At 41.5% G+C, this 16,626-nt stretch overlaps 1 protein-coding gene across 11 annotated transcripts in view; it reads right to left on the minus strand.

The window, feature by feature from the left end:
• tnikb (TRAF2 and NCK interacting kinase b) overlaps nucleotides 1-10,940 on the minus strand; it is a 36,379-nt gene extending 25,439 nt beyond the window's left edge. For all 11 annotated transcript variants that reach the window (XM_030767361.1, XM_030767360.1, XM_030767357.1 and 8 more), the window contains exons 1-2: nucleotides 10,884-10,940; nucleotides 4,177-4,242 (exon numbers count right to left, since the gene is read on the minus strand). In XM_030767361.1, coding sequence (XP_030623221.1) covers nucleotides 4,177-4,242; nucleotides 10,884-10,940 — 123 coding nt within the window. The remainder of the gene's footprint in view (nucleotides 1-4,176; nucleotides 4,243-10,883) is intronic.
• Nucleotides 10,941-16,626: the final 5,686 nt, after the last annotated feature.

A 16,626-nucleotide genomic window follows, 5' to 3' on the forward strand; every position in this document is an offset into this window, starting at 1 on the left:
TTCAACTTCCCCTCCTGTAGCCTAGCAACAGGCCTGGCGAGTGGAGGTGGTTCATGATTTTTGAGCTCTCGTCCAGACAGGCCTCTCTCATTGGTGAGACATGTGACCTACCACGACCCTCTCTCAGCGTCATCCGTAGAGTAGACTTTGCAGTAAAATCTCTTCAACGTTGACAGAAAGAGAGATAACTAATTCAATCAAACGCTGAGCACTGAGCCGACTGAAGATATGAAGGTCAGTAAAAACGATATTCTCTGCCGTAACCTGTATGCATTAAACCTCACGTTCTGAACTGCCAGAAGACAGAAGAAAGAAACAGACATCGATTGAAAGGAAGAATGTAAACAGAAGAATACCATCACTGTAATAACAGGAGAGCAATGCAGAACAAACTAAACAAAGCACCCATTGATAAATTACCTTGCTCTCTCAAGGTGGCAGCCAAAAAAAAACCAAAAAACAACAACGAATCTTTAAATGCTTCTGACAAACAAAGAAATCAACCTCCCACACAGTGACAGAAGATAGCTGCCTGCTTTCTACTTCTTTTTGTGCTTCTTCACCTTCACGGCGGCGCGTTTTCGAATCGGCCGCATGCGAGCGCAAACGATGCAGTTCCTCCACCGCACGTTCTGACCCAGAATCCATTCCTGCCTCGAAGGTGGCACATTTTTAATGGATCTCACAACCTCCCAAGGTGCATTCTATCAGAGGATCAGCCACACGGGACGCTCTGCTGGGAACCTCAGCGCAAATCAAACCGCTCCGCCACCGCCCCTGCTAGCGCTCGTCGGCCATGGACAACCAAATATAGCAGACAGAACTCCTCAGATGGGCCTCTGCTCCGACAAGTCGAGCAGAATTTAACCTCAACATTTCCCCCAACAAACCTACACCTCTCTGCTACAGTCGCGAGGCACGCCATCATTTCTGAAATCAAAAGGCCCACGGAAGTAGCAGTAGCAGTAGCAATAAATGACCCGCCATTTGTCTCTGACTGTCCGACTTGGAGTGTACGGAACAGTGGAAGCTGGAGATGTATAGAGGCACAATTGACTGGGGAAGTGCTACAGAATGTAGCAGTCACGCTCAGATTAACCCAGTTTCGCTGTTGACTTCAGCAGACGCTGTGAGAAGCATAGGCACTTGGTTACGCAACTGTAGTGTGAGCTTGGGTCAGGCTAAAAGAGCTGCTCTGTTTAACAAGCTCATCTATGAAAAGATGTGCTTTGTTATTGACCAGAAAAGCACAGTAGAATACGACCCTACTCCCACTATGGCAAACTGCTACAGGCCCGTGTCCATCGCTATGACCCAGGGTCATTTATCTTCACTACTGCTTATTGACAAGAGTCAAATAAGATTCACACAGTTGTCAACAGTTCTCCTCAAATACTCATTCATATGAAAGGTATCGACAATTTTAGGCTGTGTACCACTTTGCGAATATGTGTGTGTGTGTGTGTGTGTGTGAGACACTTCTAGAGCTGACAAATGGAGCGAAAATAACAGGATTCTTCAATCAAAAATTCACGTCAAATTCAAAGACTTAAATTTGCAGGATGAATCGGTAGAATAAATCAATGTTGTTTTGATGGTGCCTTTGAAAAGCTCAGAATTTCACTTCATTTAGCAATTTAGATCAACTGGAGCATTTGAAATGGATGCATCTTTTTAAATGAATACAGGTTAAAGCATTGATTAAAAGTCCTTTCACATTTTCCTCTCATTTCAATAACATTATTCATCAAATGACAGAGACCCCGATTCACAACTTCCAGTGCTCAAATGTATCATGAACACTTTTTATCAAGTGAATGTGACTTGCTGTAGCTATCATGTCCCCCTCAACAAAGCTGCGAGATTGGGCTAGACATTTCAGTGAATGTTCTGGAAGGTACGATGGAGTTTCAAATCTCAGAGGAAATGCACTCAAAAAAAAAAAAAAAGATCTAGGGGAGCGAAGAAGCTTGCACTTGTACTTGTATTTGCATGTGAAAAAAAACAAACAAAAAAACCACCCACACTCTAATGAGCAAGTCTGTATTCTGTCCTGTTTTATATTTGTCCTGATTAGCCCACACAAATCCAGAGTAAGCTGTAATGTACACCAGACAACTGGAACTCAAACTAGCCAGTGCAAAGCAAGATATAGGCTGCTACAGCAGGCCAAAAAAACCCTGACAATCTGACCTTATTCCCCCTTGATACAACATACACTTTTTCGCAAACACCTGAAGCCAGCCATCTGTGAAATATTTTAGACATTCGGGGGTTGTGTTTGTCAAAGATGAGGGGCAGGAACCAGGGCCCATTCAGGCTGCTGTGTTGCAAAGTCATTTTTATGCTTCACTGCCTCAGTATAAACTCTCGCTCCCTCCTGTTCTGGTAGATTTCTCCTTCTCTGGGGAAAAAAAAAAAAAAAAAAAGCCAAAAAGACATTTTGGCATAGAGAGTGGAAATTACTATTATAATGAATCTTCAGGCAATCTATCACACGCCTGCTGCTCAAACAAATTCCAACAATGTTCATACACAATACAAATGTTTTCCTGTCTCCTGTTTTCTAATGAACACTTCAAGAGTTCAATTAAGAGAGATTGTAATATTTTCATAATCAAAACATGTTCACCGTTGTTTATATTTTCGATCACACTGTCCTTGACCCATCTTTCAGACGATTAAACAGTCAAGCTGCTCTTTCGGAATTACAGATTCCATGCCTCCAAGAATTTCAAGAACTGGCTGTTCTTGCAATTGTTGGCCGAGCTCTGTGAATCAACAGCTCTAGAAGGTGGGTGTTTGCTTATCTCTTCCTCACCTGATTCACACCTCTTCTTTTCGTTGCCTAAAGCAGCAAAGAACACACTGTCATCAGATAGAAGCTGATGAGTACAAAGTGTGGAGGAAAGTACAGGGCTGTGAAGCAAGCTGCATAAACAGCCTTAGAAATGTGGAGTCGAGGATTCTTCCACTGTGTGTGGATGTAACAGTACACGCTCACACACATTAGGACCAATTAAATACCTGGTTCTAATGACTTCGACTGCAATCCCACGGGTGAGCAGAGAGAGAGCTGGTTTTTCTCTGGGGTGTCGCTGTCATAGAAATAGGTCAATGTCATCTGAAATAACTCTTCCAAAACCAGAGAGCACTGTCAATGTCGCAGTCTCAGAGGCAGGCAACCACATCCCCTTTCATTCTTCTGCTCAAGCGACTTCTCAGTCTATAATGTGTTACATGTTTCTACAGACAGATGCTGACATCTATAACATAACAAAGCATATTAATTATAATGTGAAACACACATACTTCAGACACGCACTCACACTTATCAGATATCTGATTCTCTTTTAAGAATTGTAGCACGACACTCACAACTTGAAGGATCATGTTATTCACATGACAACCTGCCAGCTAACTGAATGCTAATCTTGGCTCATTGATCAGTGTTGAGCCATAGTGAGAGAGAACCTGAGAAGTCACTGTAGCTGAGAAGCAAGAGGGCACAACTAATTGTCATGTGCTTTTCATTGACTTTTTAAATGAAGGAGGAAGTCAAAACAGAGGGAGAGAAGTTGAGTACATCCCAGCATAGATTTCAACAAGCTGACCTCTGATTAGCATTTCAAACGCTCAAACAGCCATTGCCGCTTCCTCGTTCATCTGCTGTACACATGTACCTCATTCGCTTATGGTTGTCTTAAAAAGCTAGCCGTCCAGTAAAATGCTCAAATGTCAAACACACTGATTTAGCAAGGAGCTCCTCAACAAAAACACAAGCTCTATGGCACATCCCCATCTATGTCAGGTGGATTTGCTAGTTTAAGAGGGTAATGAAGGGGGGGATGAGAATCTTCCTTTTAAGACTCCTCAAAGCATAAAAAAACATATGGGTTCCGACATGCCTAAGCATTCCTAACATTCAACGTCAGAGCACGACAACAGGTCAGTACAAAATAAAGAGAGGAAACCCAGCAAAGGGGGGAAAAAAACCCTCTGTATAGAGCCACAACACCCTGACAAACGAGGGTGGAGCATATGGTTAGAGAGCGACAGTCTATCTCCACGAACCTGTGAAGTGTAACTGAGGCTGACGCGATTGTAATTGACTGATCACACAGATGGTGGTGGACTCGTTATGGGTGTTTAGTTGGGACTGGGTTGATATCTTACCTTATACACTTGTCCATATGTTCCATTTCCCACAAGTTCCACCAACTCAAATATACCTGCTGGGTCCTAAGGAGAGAGAATGAGAGGAAAGGATGATCAGACAAATGCCACTTAAGTTTCAATGATTTGTGTGTGTGTGTGTACAGTCTTATCTCAGCTCTGATTCATAAGCTTCTACGGAGGTGCAATACCACGAGCGAACAAATGAACATCAACTAAAAGGTAAGACTTTAGATGAATTCTACATGAAACCAGAGTGTCAGAAATCAATCTGATTATTCAGAGATTTTACAGCCTACCCTCAACAAATTTCAACAGTTAAAGCCTGTGAGATCTCGTCAGAACTCTAGGACTTGTTGACTTTGTGACTCAAATCCCTGTTCCGGAGAAAACCAAACACAAAATAAGAATTTAACTGATAAGGAAGTTAAACGCGTCCCTCCTGATTTATGATCAGTAACTGTGGCCGGGACTACCGAGCACTGTCTCCTCGCGCGTCTACTAATCTACACCACATAAGCAATAACCTCTATAAGGACATACTTTTGTTCAGATTTTCATTTTCATATATAAATATATACTGAAATGTGAGCCTCAAAAAGACAACTTAACAGATGCTATAACAGTCTTGCACTTAGAAGTGATAGAAATACAAATCTGTGCTTCAGGCCGCAGATGAGTAAACGACATCACAATTACAACAGCATCTCCATTCAAAGCAAGGCTTAAGCCACAAATAGTCTGCACTGTTTCCATTTAGGCCGCACCACGGCACTATCACAGCCGAGTTCTCTTGTGCTTCAGTGAACATGATTCTCGTGAAAAATAACCAAATAAATACAGCGCTGAACCTCCAACAATAAGTAAGAGAGGTCAAGTTGCCATGGAAATCCAACAACTGCAGCCATTCATGTGATCATGTGAAACTTCATGTTGTGTCTCTATTTAGCATCTACAACAAACGGATGAAGAGCAGGAGACCAAAGGTCTAGAGATGGAGGGGCAAGAAAGAAGAGGAGAGGATGAGGAGAGCAAGAAATATATGGAGGAGTAAAACAGGTCTTTAGATAGAAAGAGAAAAATAGCATTGTGAAGGACTGGACTCCCTTTGGTCTAGTACAGCATGAAAAGCAGTTTAAACAGAGATTCTCCACTGATATCACTCTTTGTGTTTTAAATTCTGAGCTCCAGTTATCATAGCAATTTTCCAGATTGGTCAAAATATTCAAGACTTCATTCACATAGCCTGATTAGGAAGTCTCTCTTTTTAAAATAAACATGCGCTTCTGCTGTAAGGAGTTTAAATGCATTTAAATATACTGAGGTTTGACTTGCTCCGCAGGGGGTGCACTGAGTTGAGCGAGGTTAGCAAAATTCTTTTCAAGTGAGTGAGACTTCTAACACTATGCCACTAAGTATGGGTGAGAAAACTAGGTCAAACTCAGAATCAGTCTAGTTTTTGAATATAACACAACATCACTCGTTAAGCTACTCGTTAGCATGGACCCCTGGGCTGCTGTGAAGGAAACTGTCCCATCAGGCTTTGCGCTGTTATGAGACAGGAGTGCTAGTGACCAGACAAATATTTTTTTCTGGCCTGAATTACTCATCCCCCTACAGAGGCAATCCGTTCATAGGTCACTAAATCATTTTAAAAGGTCTCGTATAAGCAATTGCAAAATAGTTTAATCTTGATGTGTTCCCTTCGACTCTCCCAGACAGCTGTGAGATGCTGCCTCCTGCACTGGTTTTCCTCCTCAAACTGCGATTTCTTTGTAAAATGCATACATGCAGATGGGCAGGCAGTCCCAGGAACCGTGTAAACAAAAAAGGGAGACGACCAGCCATCCAGCTGGGGCTGGAGAAGGAAAGAGTTACACCTCCCCACCGCCTGGGCTGTAGCAGGCGCCTGATTTCCCATGGCAGTGTGAGACTGCATTCGGCAGCTTTAAATTACACACCATTACTGCTGGTCCTTCCTCCATTACAGGGAAATAATGCCATAACTCAGCCCTGTTTAAAGAGCACTTGAGGCCAGGTAGAGACGAATGGCCCCCCCACCCCCCCGCCCACCCCCCGGCCCTCAACTTCCCAGGCAACAACATCTAAAGATATAGCAACCACCCATCTGGGATCTGCAACCATCAACAGTTACACAGAGTGGGCATCCTCTGATGGATGGGCTTTACCAACAAAACCACTAAAACCCTTATGACAAAACTCATCTGAAAATTAGGAAGTTGAATAAGGTCAAATTAGTCATCCACAAGACATGAAAGCAAAGAATTTCTTGCAGTTATCAACCTTGATCTCTTACATCAGTAGACGGTTCTAGTGGCTATATTTTACACGCCTTTGAGATGCTAATTTGAAGGCAGGCTATGAAGCACGGGACACAAAACTGCAGTGTAGATTATTTCTACGTACAAATGAATTGGCAGCCAAATGAAAATGGATTTAAGCTAATTAAAGCCTAAACTATATAACTGTGAAGACTCTGCTATCATTGCACAAAGAGATTGGTGGCAGAATGGAGATAGATTACACTGACTGGTCCTAAAAGACTGGACATTAGGGATTCAGTCAGATGGCTTTGACTTCAGCAGGGCTTGTAAGTGTTAACTTACTGCTGTCATGCGCTATGACACCACAGTTGGTAATAAATTAGTTTGCCTCCTTTTATGTTAAAGCTCATGGTGCAGTTCCTTGACTGAGGAGGAAAAAAATTATATGGGCTTTCACACACAGATAAGATCACAATCTTACAGAGTAAAGCATGTGATCTCCCTCTTTTCAACTCTACCCACTGTCATCTTCAAATCAGCTTCTAAAAGACATGCACAGACCAACGCTTGTTGAGGCTTGCTGAGCAAAACTGAAGCCTCTATAGAAACTAATGTAGGTGCTTCACAGAAGTCTGTTAAAAAAAAAAATGTGTCTCTGTGTGAGGGTGCAGACATGTTAGTGGGTAATACCAACTGTTATAAGGTATAGGTCAAAAACGTGAGCATCACCATTATGCACAATGCAGCTGGAGGTTTTGGTAAGTTTATATGCTGAACAACAGAATCTAAACTTCAAAATAGTGCAGTGTTTTGCAACTGTTTGTCAAATGTTTGCTTCTGACCTTGTGGTTAACCACTTAGATTCTGTCATCATATTTTGATAGATACACATTTTCTTTTTTTTTTTTTATCGAATTTCCACATTATTTCAATGCGGCCTAGGCGTTTTGAAGTATGGATTTGTTCTTCTTTTTGTTAGGGAAATCCTGCAAGATCAGAAGATCAGTTCAGTTCAACATAGATCAGATCAACACAGTATTGTTTCTATTTCTTCAGAATATGCCCTAGGTACGGTAAACCCCACCCTCAAAAATGAACACCTTTACAAATACATTATCTGATTAAAACTTGTTGGCTAGACAAGGCAGATAAAGCACACTATGAGAACTAAACAAAGAGAAGTGTAACTAACCTTCCAGAAAACCTTGAAAAAAAAAATACAAGCCCTTCAAACTGCAAAATACATGTCAAGCAGGGAGTTCTTATTAAAAGAGGGAGAAAAAAAAGACTTTTTCTTAAATTAAATCACAAATTTGATTTAAAATTGGTAAAACATCTTGCCACTGCTCTGAAGAATGGTAATTAGCTTATACTGAGTTAATACGCTGAGAGGTGAAGCTAATACTGGGTTAATACACTGAGAGATGAAGAACCAAACTGTTCATCAGCGCTGTTAAGACAGTACACAATAAACGTCTTCAAATGAACTCTCTCCCTCAGGGGAGGTACTTATCCTAGGGCTTTAAAGGAGTCATGTAAGTACACATTTCTGTCAGTGCCTCCTTATTTTTCTTTATCTAAGCTAAGTGAAGGAGGTCACTCCAATTCAACCTTTAAGTGTCTTCTTACACGGTGAGAATCGAACAGATCATCCACCTCAGAAGGTCAGGACCCAACCACTCCACCCCAGACAGACCACCCCCTCCTATCCCTTCTTACGTAACTCATGACAAGAATAGGATTCAGATATGTTTGCGATGAAAACGGTGCTAATAGTGCAGTGAAGGCCCGAGGTCTGTGGTCTGATTATGCAGTGAAGGCCCGAGGTCTGTGGTCTGATTCCTGACAGTCAGACATGTCTTCCTCAGAGCTGGAGATTGAGCATTAGCTTAACACATGGAGGAGCCCGTGTGGCTTAATGTTTGAGTAACAGAGCCCTGGGGCTCTCGACATCCAAACCCACCAACCGGGAACACGCTACGCGGCGTAAAGAGGAAAAAATATCACAGGCAAATATGGATGAGAGTCATTCTGCATCTCTGCTGACAAGTCTATGAAAGGTCCATTCTTTTCACCATTAATTATTAACAAAGCCAAATGTGAAGCTTGGCTTTTGTGCTTCACGTCTCCCGCGTTTTCAAAACACGATGACTGCATTCATGTACTGTTTCGGTGACTCGCTTAAGGCACAGTTCTCACACAAAGGGTGGCATTCAAATTCACCAGCCGTGCGAGTTATTACGTGGGAAAATCTTACATTATTAGAAAACACACATATTTCTCTCCTTGTCATTTTTAAACCCACTGGATATATCACAATATACAGGCTATTGCAAGCTATTTGTTAAAGACACACACCCTATCGTGCTTCTTTAAGGCCACCTAAGAAGACCAGTGGAGACTGTTGACTGAATCCAGAGGCATCTGTGGTGGTACGGCATGCTACAGTGACAGCATTAATGCAGCTGCTCCCAAAACTCCCCATTGTGTGTCGGATCAGAGGCATCAGAGTCCATCAGAGTTACCTGTACCAGTATTATATGCACTGCAGCTATGTCTCCACAGTGATGGCCCATGCCCGCTGCTCTGGGTGACCTAATTTCAGACACAAGGAATCCTGGGACAGTAGTCCGCTTCTGGGCATACACAAGAAAGATGGCTTTACCATTGGGTGGCAAAAGAGAAGAAATCTAACATGCGTAAGCCCCCATGAGAAGATGACAATGGGAGAGAAACAACCGTCAGATTTGAGACTGGATGATACACTGAGTATGCCTAACGTCCACACACTGTTGTAGCGCCGTGGTCTATGGTGCATTGCTTATTCAGAAGATAAGCACAGACAAAAATAAAGCACTTTCATAACCACACAAAAGGCATCAATCCAAACTTAATAGCTCCGAGGGCAAGGTGTGCTAAACACCATAGTCCCATTTCAAATTAGCTCATCCAAGCAGTGATATATGACAGGTGCTGGCAAGTAATACACAGACACTGCAGAAAATCAACCTTTATTTCTTATTCATATTTCTATCATTTCATGAAGAAAATAACATACTAACGTCCCTCCTTAACTAAGCAATTTTGGGACTGAACAACACCCAAATTTAAAGGTATTTAACAGATAACTATGGCGTTTCTTTCCTTCCTCTCCATTTTGACTCGCTCACATAATACAAGCAGTAGAAACACACATTTAAGGGAGTTACAATACACACACAAATACTCGGGCTCTCCAAACTGACTTGTCACAGCACCGAGCAAGCCCAGACTTGATCCAGACATTGCAGGTAAGATCATGTAGCATAACTAACGTGCCAGTAATGAGCAAGTGTCGTCATTTCGCTCAGTGAATTGACCGCACTGCAAATCACATTGGTTAACTATCTGAGGGGCATCCTATCCCTACACAGCAACCCAGAGCGATGTCCATCTAGCTACTGAATGTGTGTCACACAGGAACGATTTCAAATGGAGCGAACAAAGAAGAGCACCGAGTGGCCACTAATACACAGTCTAAAGCGCTACTCGATCTGCTCTACTGTAGCCCATATTTTGCAAAGCGTTCGAAAGAGTACAGATGGATGCATGGATGCAAAAAACTGCAAATTTACACAACACACACACACACAAAAAAAACGCGAGATGGTGGAATGCTCACTAAAATGCTACGTTTATCATCTGGCCATAGACGGCGGCACATTTTATGTGGCTAATCGAATAACAGAATAAATATTCCAACACAAAGATGAGCATTGCTGTGGTGTAGAGCCAATGTGCTATCATTGCGAAATGTCAGTGCTATGGTTTGACAGGGAATGTCACGGATTACAGGCTACGATTGGAAAGCTCCAAATGGCTCACAAAGTGAAAGAACATTGTGAAAATAGCTACATTTGACAAACAAGATTGTCATTATCGAGTGCAATCTGTCTAAATGTCCTTCGGCCCGATTACGTTACGATCTAATTGTTCAGGGAAAAAGACACTGTACATTACATTGTATTGCGTGGGATGATAATTAGAATATTTTCCAAAAAGAAATGTAAAATAAATCGTAGATTCTCACTTTTGTGTGATTCATATTGCCGCATCGTTAATTCGTGTTCTACATACTCAGCGAATGAATCAATGGTGAATTTAATATGATGTGATATCACCGTATGGTGCAAGACAAATTGTCGAAGGGCGTATTGTTTACTTAGTTATGTGTTCTTATTATTTGTAAAGAACGCGTGTCGACATTGCTGGTCGACGCATAGTCTACAGTTTATCTCGTCCCGTGCATGTCAGCTATTTACAGCAGTTTGGTCAGGTGCATGGCGCTGAAAATCAGCCCCCATTTTGCCAACCATCGCTGATAGCAGGATGCTGAACAAATTTCACCACCAGTCAAAGCGGCTTATATTCATCCCTACTCACCCGCAGAGCCGAAAGATCGATCTCATCCAAACTTCTGGCCGGAGAATCACTCGCCATGATTATCTTGCCGAACAAAATTTAAAATGATAAAGCCTGCAAAATCATGTACAGCAACATAGAAATATTCGTTTCAGCCACTGTATGGATTCACTTCAGACGGACAGAAACCCCCGGATGAAATTTCTGGAGGATGGTTTTAGCAGTTACAATTCCTACCAATTCCGGAAAAAAACGCCGAAAAATAAGACCAACCGATTGGAGAGTGAGGTGCTACATAGGTGCATGTGAAAAAGACATGGCTCGCACCATTTTCATGTCCCCACCACAGCAGAACTACAACAAAACAGGGCAAAGCCACAGTGCACAGACGCATAGATCTCAGCTCGGCGAGATACTGTCAATCAGTGGGTTTTCTCGGGAGTGGTCAGGTTAAGGGGCGGGCGGATCTCCCTCACACTTTAAACGTCCACCGTGTCATCATCGATAGTGTCACACACCTTGAAGGTAGCGAGGAAAACTGTTTTTGTTTATTTTAGGATGTTCCTGTTTGTATGTTTATCTATTGTTTGAGAATATCACAGTGCAGTGGACATTCATTCACACTCAACATAAAGTTACTTGTGAGGATCACAGTTTAAAAATAAGTTCTGAAAGGTGGTGCGCATTCAAAATTGTAACGGGTATTCATCGGAGTCTTTTTTTTTTTTTTTTAAAGATTTGCAACAGTATTTTAATATCGTAATTACATTATCGGGTTAGATTATATATGAAAATATAACTGGAACCTAAACCTGTTTGTGAAACCACGGTACGTCAGGGTTGAATGTTTACGAGAGAGGATCTCATTTCCCTTGTAAATTAAGCAACCGCTCTGTTTTCTAGTATTCATGCCATACCAAACGTAGCAACGGCACCTTGAATATCTAGGCTGTTAAAGAAATATACGTTTTACAGCTCCCCTGAAAATGTACAGATTTCGGTGGTTGAAGAAAATCTATGTGTAGTGATGTAATGGCAGCTAACTGAATGTGTTAACCGACCAGAGTGTAACCTAATTAGGAGCTATCGAGAGTGTTTTAAAACAGTGCCTAACACAGTTATTATTTAATGTGTAAGTCTCGGGTCAGTAGAACTGTACATGCTTCAAGAAATTGTTACTCTCTTAATTAATTGTGAATTGTTTGTATTTGTGTGTGTGTGTGTGTGTGTGTGTGTGTGTTTGGGGGGGGGGGGGGGGGGGGGTGCTGATCATGCATTGTAAGACCAACAAGAAACAGGAAGACAATTTTTTGACAGCAGAGACAAGGAGACATGAACAGCACACACTTCCTCACACCTTCCGTTTATGTAACCAGCTCATTTTATAAAGCACTCCCCCCTTTCCTCTATGCATCTGTAGTGGTGGAAAACATCCTGTCTGCATTTCATTGACATCTGTTTATTCACCAAGTTAATCAATGCTCCTGCTTTTGCAATGTTGTAGCAATGTCATCTGAAAGTTTCCAGTTGAATGTGATTGAAATGGCTCTTCATGCAGGCTCGGAGACTGTCTGATAAGGGTAGAAAAGCTGTTATCCTGGACAGCCACTATTTGTCATTGTATCCTTTTTCATTCAGACCACCAACAACACGGTGTTTCGAAAGGCACCCACACAAATGTATGCTTGTTAGGAAGATGAACTGAATGCAGTGTGTCTGAATTGTCTGCCATCCAGTGGTGAGATATGGAAAAACAGAAGTTAGAAACAATTAGGCTATGTAGACAGCAGCAAGTAGGGTAAGGGTACATAGGGGAAATTGAGAGAGGGAGTGATGAAGAGAGGAAATTTAACAACTGATGAGGCAGATCTATCTTAGAAGACAACTCTTGGCCTGAGAGAAAACACACACACACACACACAGACACACACACACACTGGTGAATGAGAGTGGGAGGGGTTGGGTGGTGTTCATATTGACAGTGATGGGTACTCATTATAAAGGACAGGGTGTGTAAAGGACTTCAGTTACGCTTGTCATCTGTGATGCCCCCAGTCAGCAAGCATGAAATATGCAGCGAGTGAGCGAGTGAGTTAACAGCACATCCAGAGCAGACAGATGGACTGAGGCTCCAAACTGATTCAGATAACTACAAGAATGAGATGAATATGAGTTTCCTTACTACTGAGGTTTATCTGTACCACTAGGGTAGAGCACAGGCATTCTTCATTTGGTAACATCGAAAATTATGAGTCTACATAATATTTTTGGCAGGTTATTCGTGTGTTTTTTTTTTAGGAACTATCGGGATTTAGAATGACTCGTTTGATTTGCAGATGAATAGTCGACTTCAAAACATAGCACGCGTAGGACCTTTCAAGCACTGAAAACATATTTAATGGAACCCAGAACAGCATATGCTGTATATTCCAATTATATACGTTTTTTAACATTTTGTTCATACCGACAATATGTATGGTGGCAAATGAGTTTTGTTAGTTAAATCTGCACATAAAAGCTTGGGATTATGTCTTGTTGGAGCTAACATATGCCTCTCTTCTCCTCTCAAAGGGGTGCCGAACCTGTGAGTTTCTTCAGAGGTTTCTTAGTTGTGAGCAGGATCCTGTCAAGCATGCAGTGAAGGCACAAAGACTCTGATGCTACATCATCTTCATCTTGACAGCAGATTCTCCAGAGTCTGTGTGCTTCATTACTGACACGCTCTTACTGCCTTTCTCACATTCTTGCCAGTTAAAGTACTATGGTTCCACAGCCACGTTTGAATGTCGAAACAGGAAGGAAGAATTTTGTTCATCGGCAAATCTGATAATTTGTCAGCAAGTCAATCAGCTCCACCTTCGAAATGCAACACTGGCTTCTGCACTAAGCCTTAGGCTTATGTGAAAAGTCATTGTTGTGTGGTTAGCGGTAACACCCCCAGTCATTTCACAGATATTTTCCGAGCGATGGAAAATTTTACGGAGTTGACGGTGCAGTGGTTTGAAGTGAGTTCATGCGAAGCGTGATTCATTCATAAAGCAGGTCAGTCTGGACAACAAAAGTCAGATCTGGAATACTTTAAATATGCTCAAAACAGAAAAAAAAAAAACCTGCGAAATTTGCATGCCAGTTTTTCATTAACAGAAATTGCAGTCACCAGCTCAGTCTGCATTACATTACTTGTTTTGTTTACATTAAGGTACATTGAACTCTTCACACTTTATGAACATAACTTGACGTTCACAATTAGTATGAAGCTGGATAATGACCCCAGTGACTGTATGACTTATTCACCCATGTGTTGCATGTTTTGCGCAATGGCTGTGAGCCTTGAGTGTAGTCACAAAGTCAAGACAGGAAAAGGTGCAGTCACATATACATAGAAATGTAGGTTGATGTAAGAACACAATTAATACTAGACATTTTCTTCCCCCAATGTATTGTGCTTTTGTATGACACAAAAAAAGAACTGGGTAGTGTTCAGACATGCTAGTCTGAAAATCAGACATTATGCATCTCGTCTCTCCCCAATCACATTACAGGAACAGAAGGTAAGAATGCATGTTTTTGCATTGTAAGGCTCTTCACAGGCGGTTGCCTCTCTTGTCTGCTTTAGAAGAACAAATTACTCTCCAGTCAACTGGCAACCAATAAGCCTTAAAGGTTAGTGCGTAACAGGAAGCCATTTAGCTTAAACCCTACTCATACGACATAGCAGAAGTCACGAGCACACTTTGCTTTCATAAGTTGTTGATGAGCGTTCCTCTGTGGTAACACAGCAAAATGCTACAGTCTCTAGTCTGAACGATTTGTCACCTGGGAGACAGAGTGACATCTCCAGTGACGGTCTTGTGTGAGTGAAGAAGTCAGGGGTCAGTTACAGGGCTGTGCGCGCCCAGCTGTGCATCGCCCTGACTTGGGTCTGTAGGGAACATGCCAGCTGCCTGACGCTGTGTGTCTACCTTTACACCTCTCACAGCAGAACACAGAGCCATGCATGTCTTATAAGAACTCTCCAGAGAGACTCCCATCACATAACAAACATGTTACAATAAATGCCATATGTGCTTTGAATCCTCCTAAACAGTATTATTACTGGATTTAGACCTGAGGACAAAGAGAGAGAGAGAGAGAGAAAGAGAGAGACAGACAGCAGCATAAACATGGTCACATGGAAATTATTTAGTTTAATAATTTTTTTTTTTTTTACATTAATGCACATATGCAATGCACATTACATATTAATTTTTGTTTTCTCTTTTACAATGTACGTATACTTTGTGCAAAAATGCATTCCTTACATCTTTCAGAGCGATGTGATCATGTAGACTTTCAAAAAGGTAAGGCAGAGAAAAAGTGAAAGCAGCAGACAGGTGTCCAAGTCCCAGCACTTCCAAGAACAAGTAAATGTACGCTTAATATGTTAAGATACATTTGATAGCTTTTCTGGCAGATAGAAGACGGATTTCTATCCCTCCTAGCTAAACACATGGCATTCCATCACATCTCAGACAGACGAAATCCAAATCCCTCGATTACATCATAAAATAAGAACTGCCAGCCTTACAATAAGACAGGCTCGACAAACTGTAAACTCTCATGTGTTCAGTCAAATCACAACACATCACCTTCTCCAACGTTTTATTTAACTGCTGGGCTGACCGTTTTATAAGTGTACCGAATAAGCAATAAGAAACTGTGTTAGCCTATGTAGTCGCTTAAATCTATGAGTCAAAAAAGACATGATGTTGCCAGCCAGTTCGTTCATGCTGAATGGTTCATCAACCCGAAAATAATTTCCCTCCTTTTTATCCACAGAGAAAATTGGCAAATTTACTATGAATCGCTCCCAAATTCAAGTCTAAATGATGTTTCAAGCTTGCATGAGGCACTTGAATAGGTCCCCTCTGTGCAGAAGTGTACTGCGATGGCTTATGGTTGCTAAGGGCACCGACAGCAAGGCAACACTGTAAATTATTACGCTGTATAGGACGTCAGCAGGGCAGTCAGTCAGAAACCATTCCATGAACACAAGAAGTAAGGGTGTAAAACACGGTGACATACACACTGGAATATAAAAGGAATGTTGCACTTAAAAAAAAAAAAAAAAAAAAAAAGTAGGTAAACTGGGCTGTTAATCATTGGCACTTACACCTATGTAATTCTTTGAGCTTTGACTGTTGAACATGTTGCCAAATTACTGTGTTATTAAAGACAATGTTTCAGTCAAACGGTCTATTTTGTTGTAAAGGTAAACAATGCATATTTCAAAATTCAAGATATAATAACAGATATGTCTGCCACAATGGACAGCAACATCTTGTGGTAAACATGAGTCTCTTTCATTCTCTTTCATTCCAGCTAATAGTTTAGAGTGTGTTAAAAAAAAAAAAAAAAAACAGCAGGTTTGAGAACAGAGTTTTCTGGTAGTCGTCGCAGTTGCATAGTGTTAGTTACCAATCACGGTAAATATGCACAAAACAAAAACAGTTCTGTTTATCAGGCTTCGACAGGGGAAGACAAGGAAAGTCAGGTCAAAGTTTTTCAAGACAACGGCGAGAGTGGTTGATACCTCTTCAAATTCCTCATGCATACTGAAGATGCACCTCATTTAGAAGAAAACACCAGTTTATTTCACAAGCTATTTTGTTCTTTAACTCACATTCCTAGTATATGTACAGAGCTCTGAACACGTCGAAGCTCTGAACACAGCACAGGTGGTGTGACGTTTGTAAAACGTCTGGTTTGGTGGTTTGCTCTGTGC

Source organism: Chanos chanos, chromosome 3 (genome assembly GCF_902362185.1).
Source record: "Chanos chanos chromosome 3, fChaCha1.1, whole genome shotgun sequence".
NCBI lineage: Eukaryota > Metazoa > Chordata > Actinopteri > Gonorynchiformes > Chanidae > Chanos > Chanos chanos.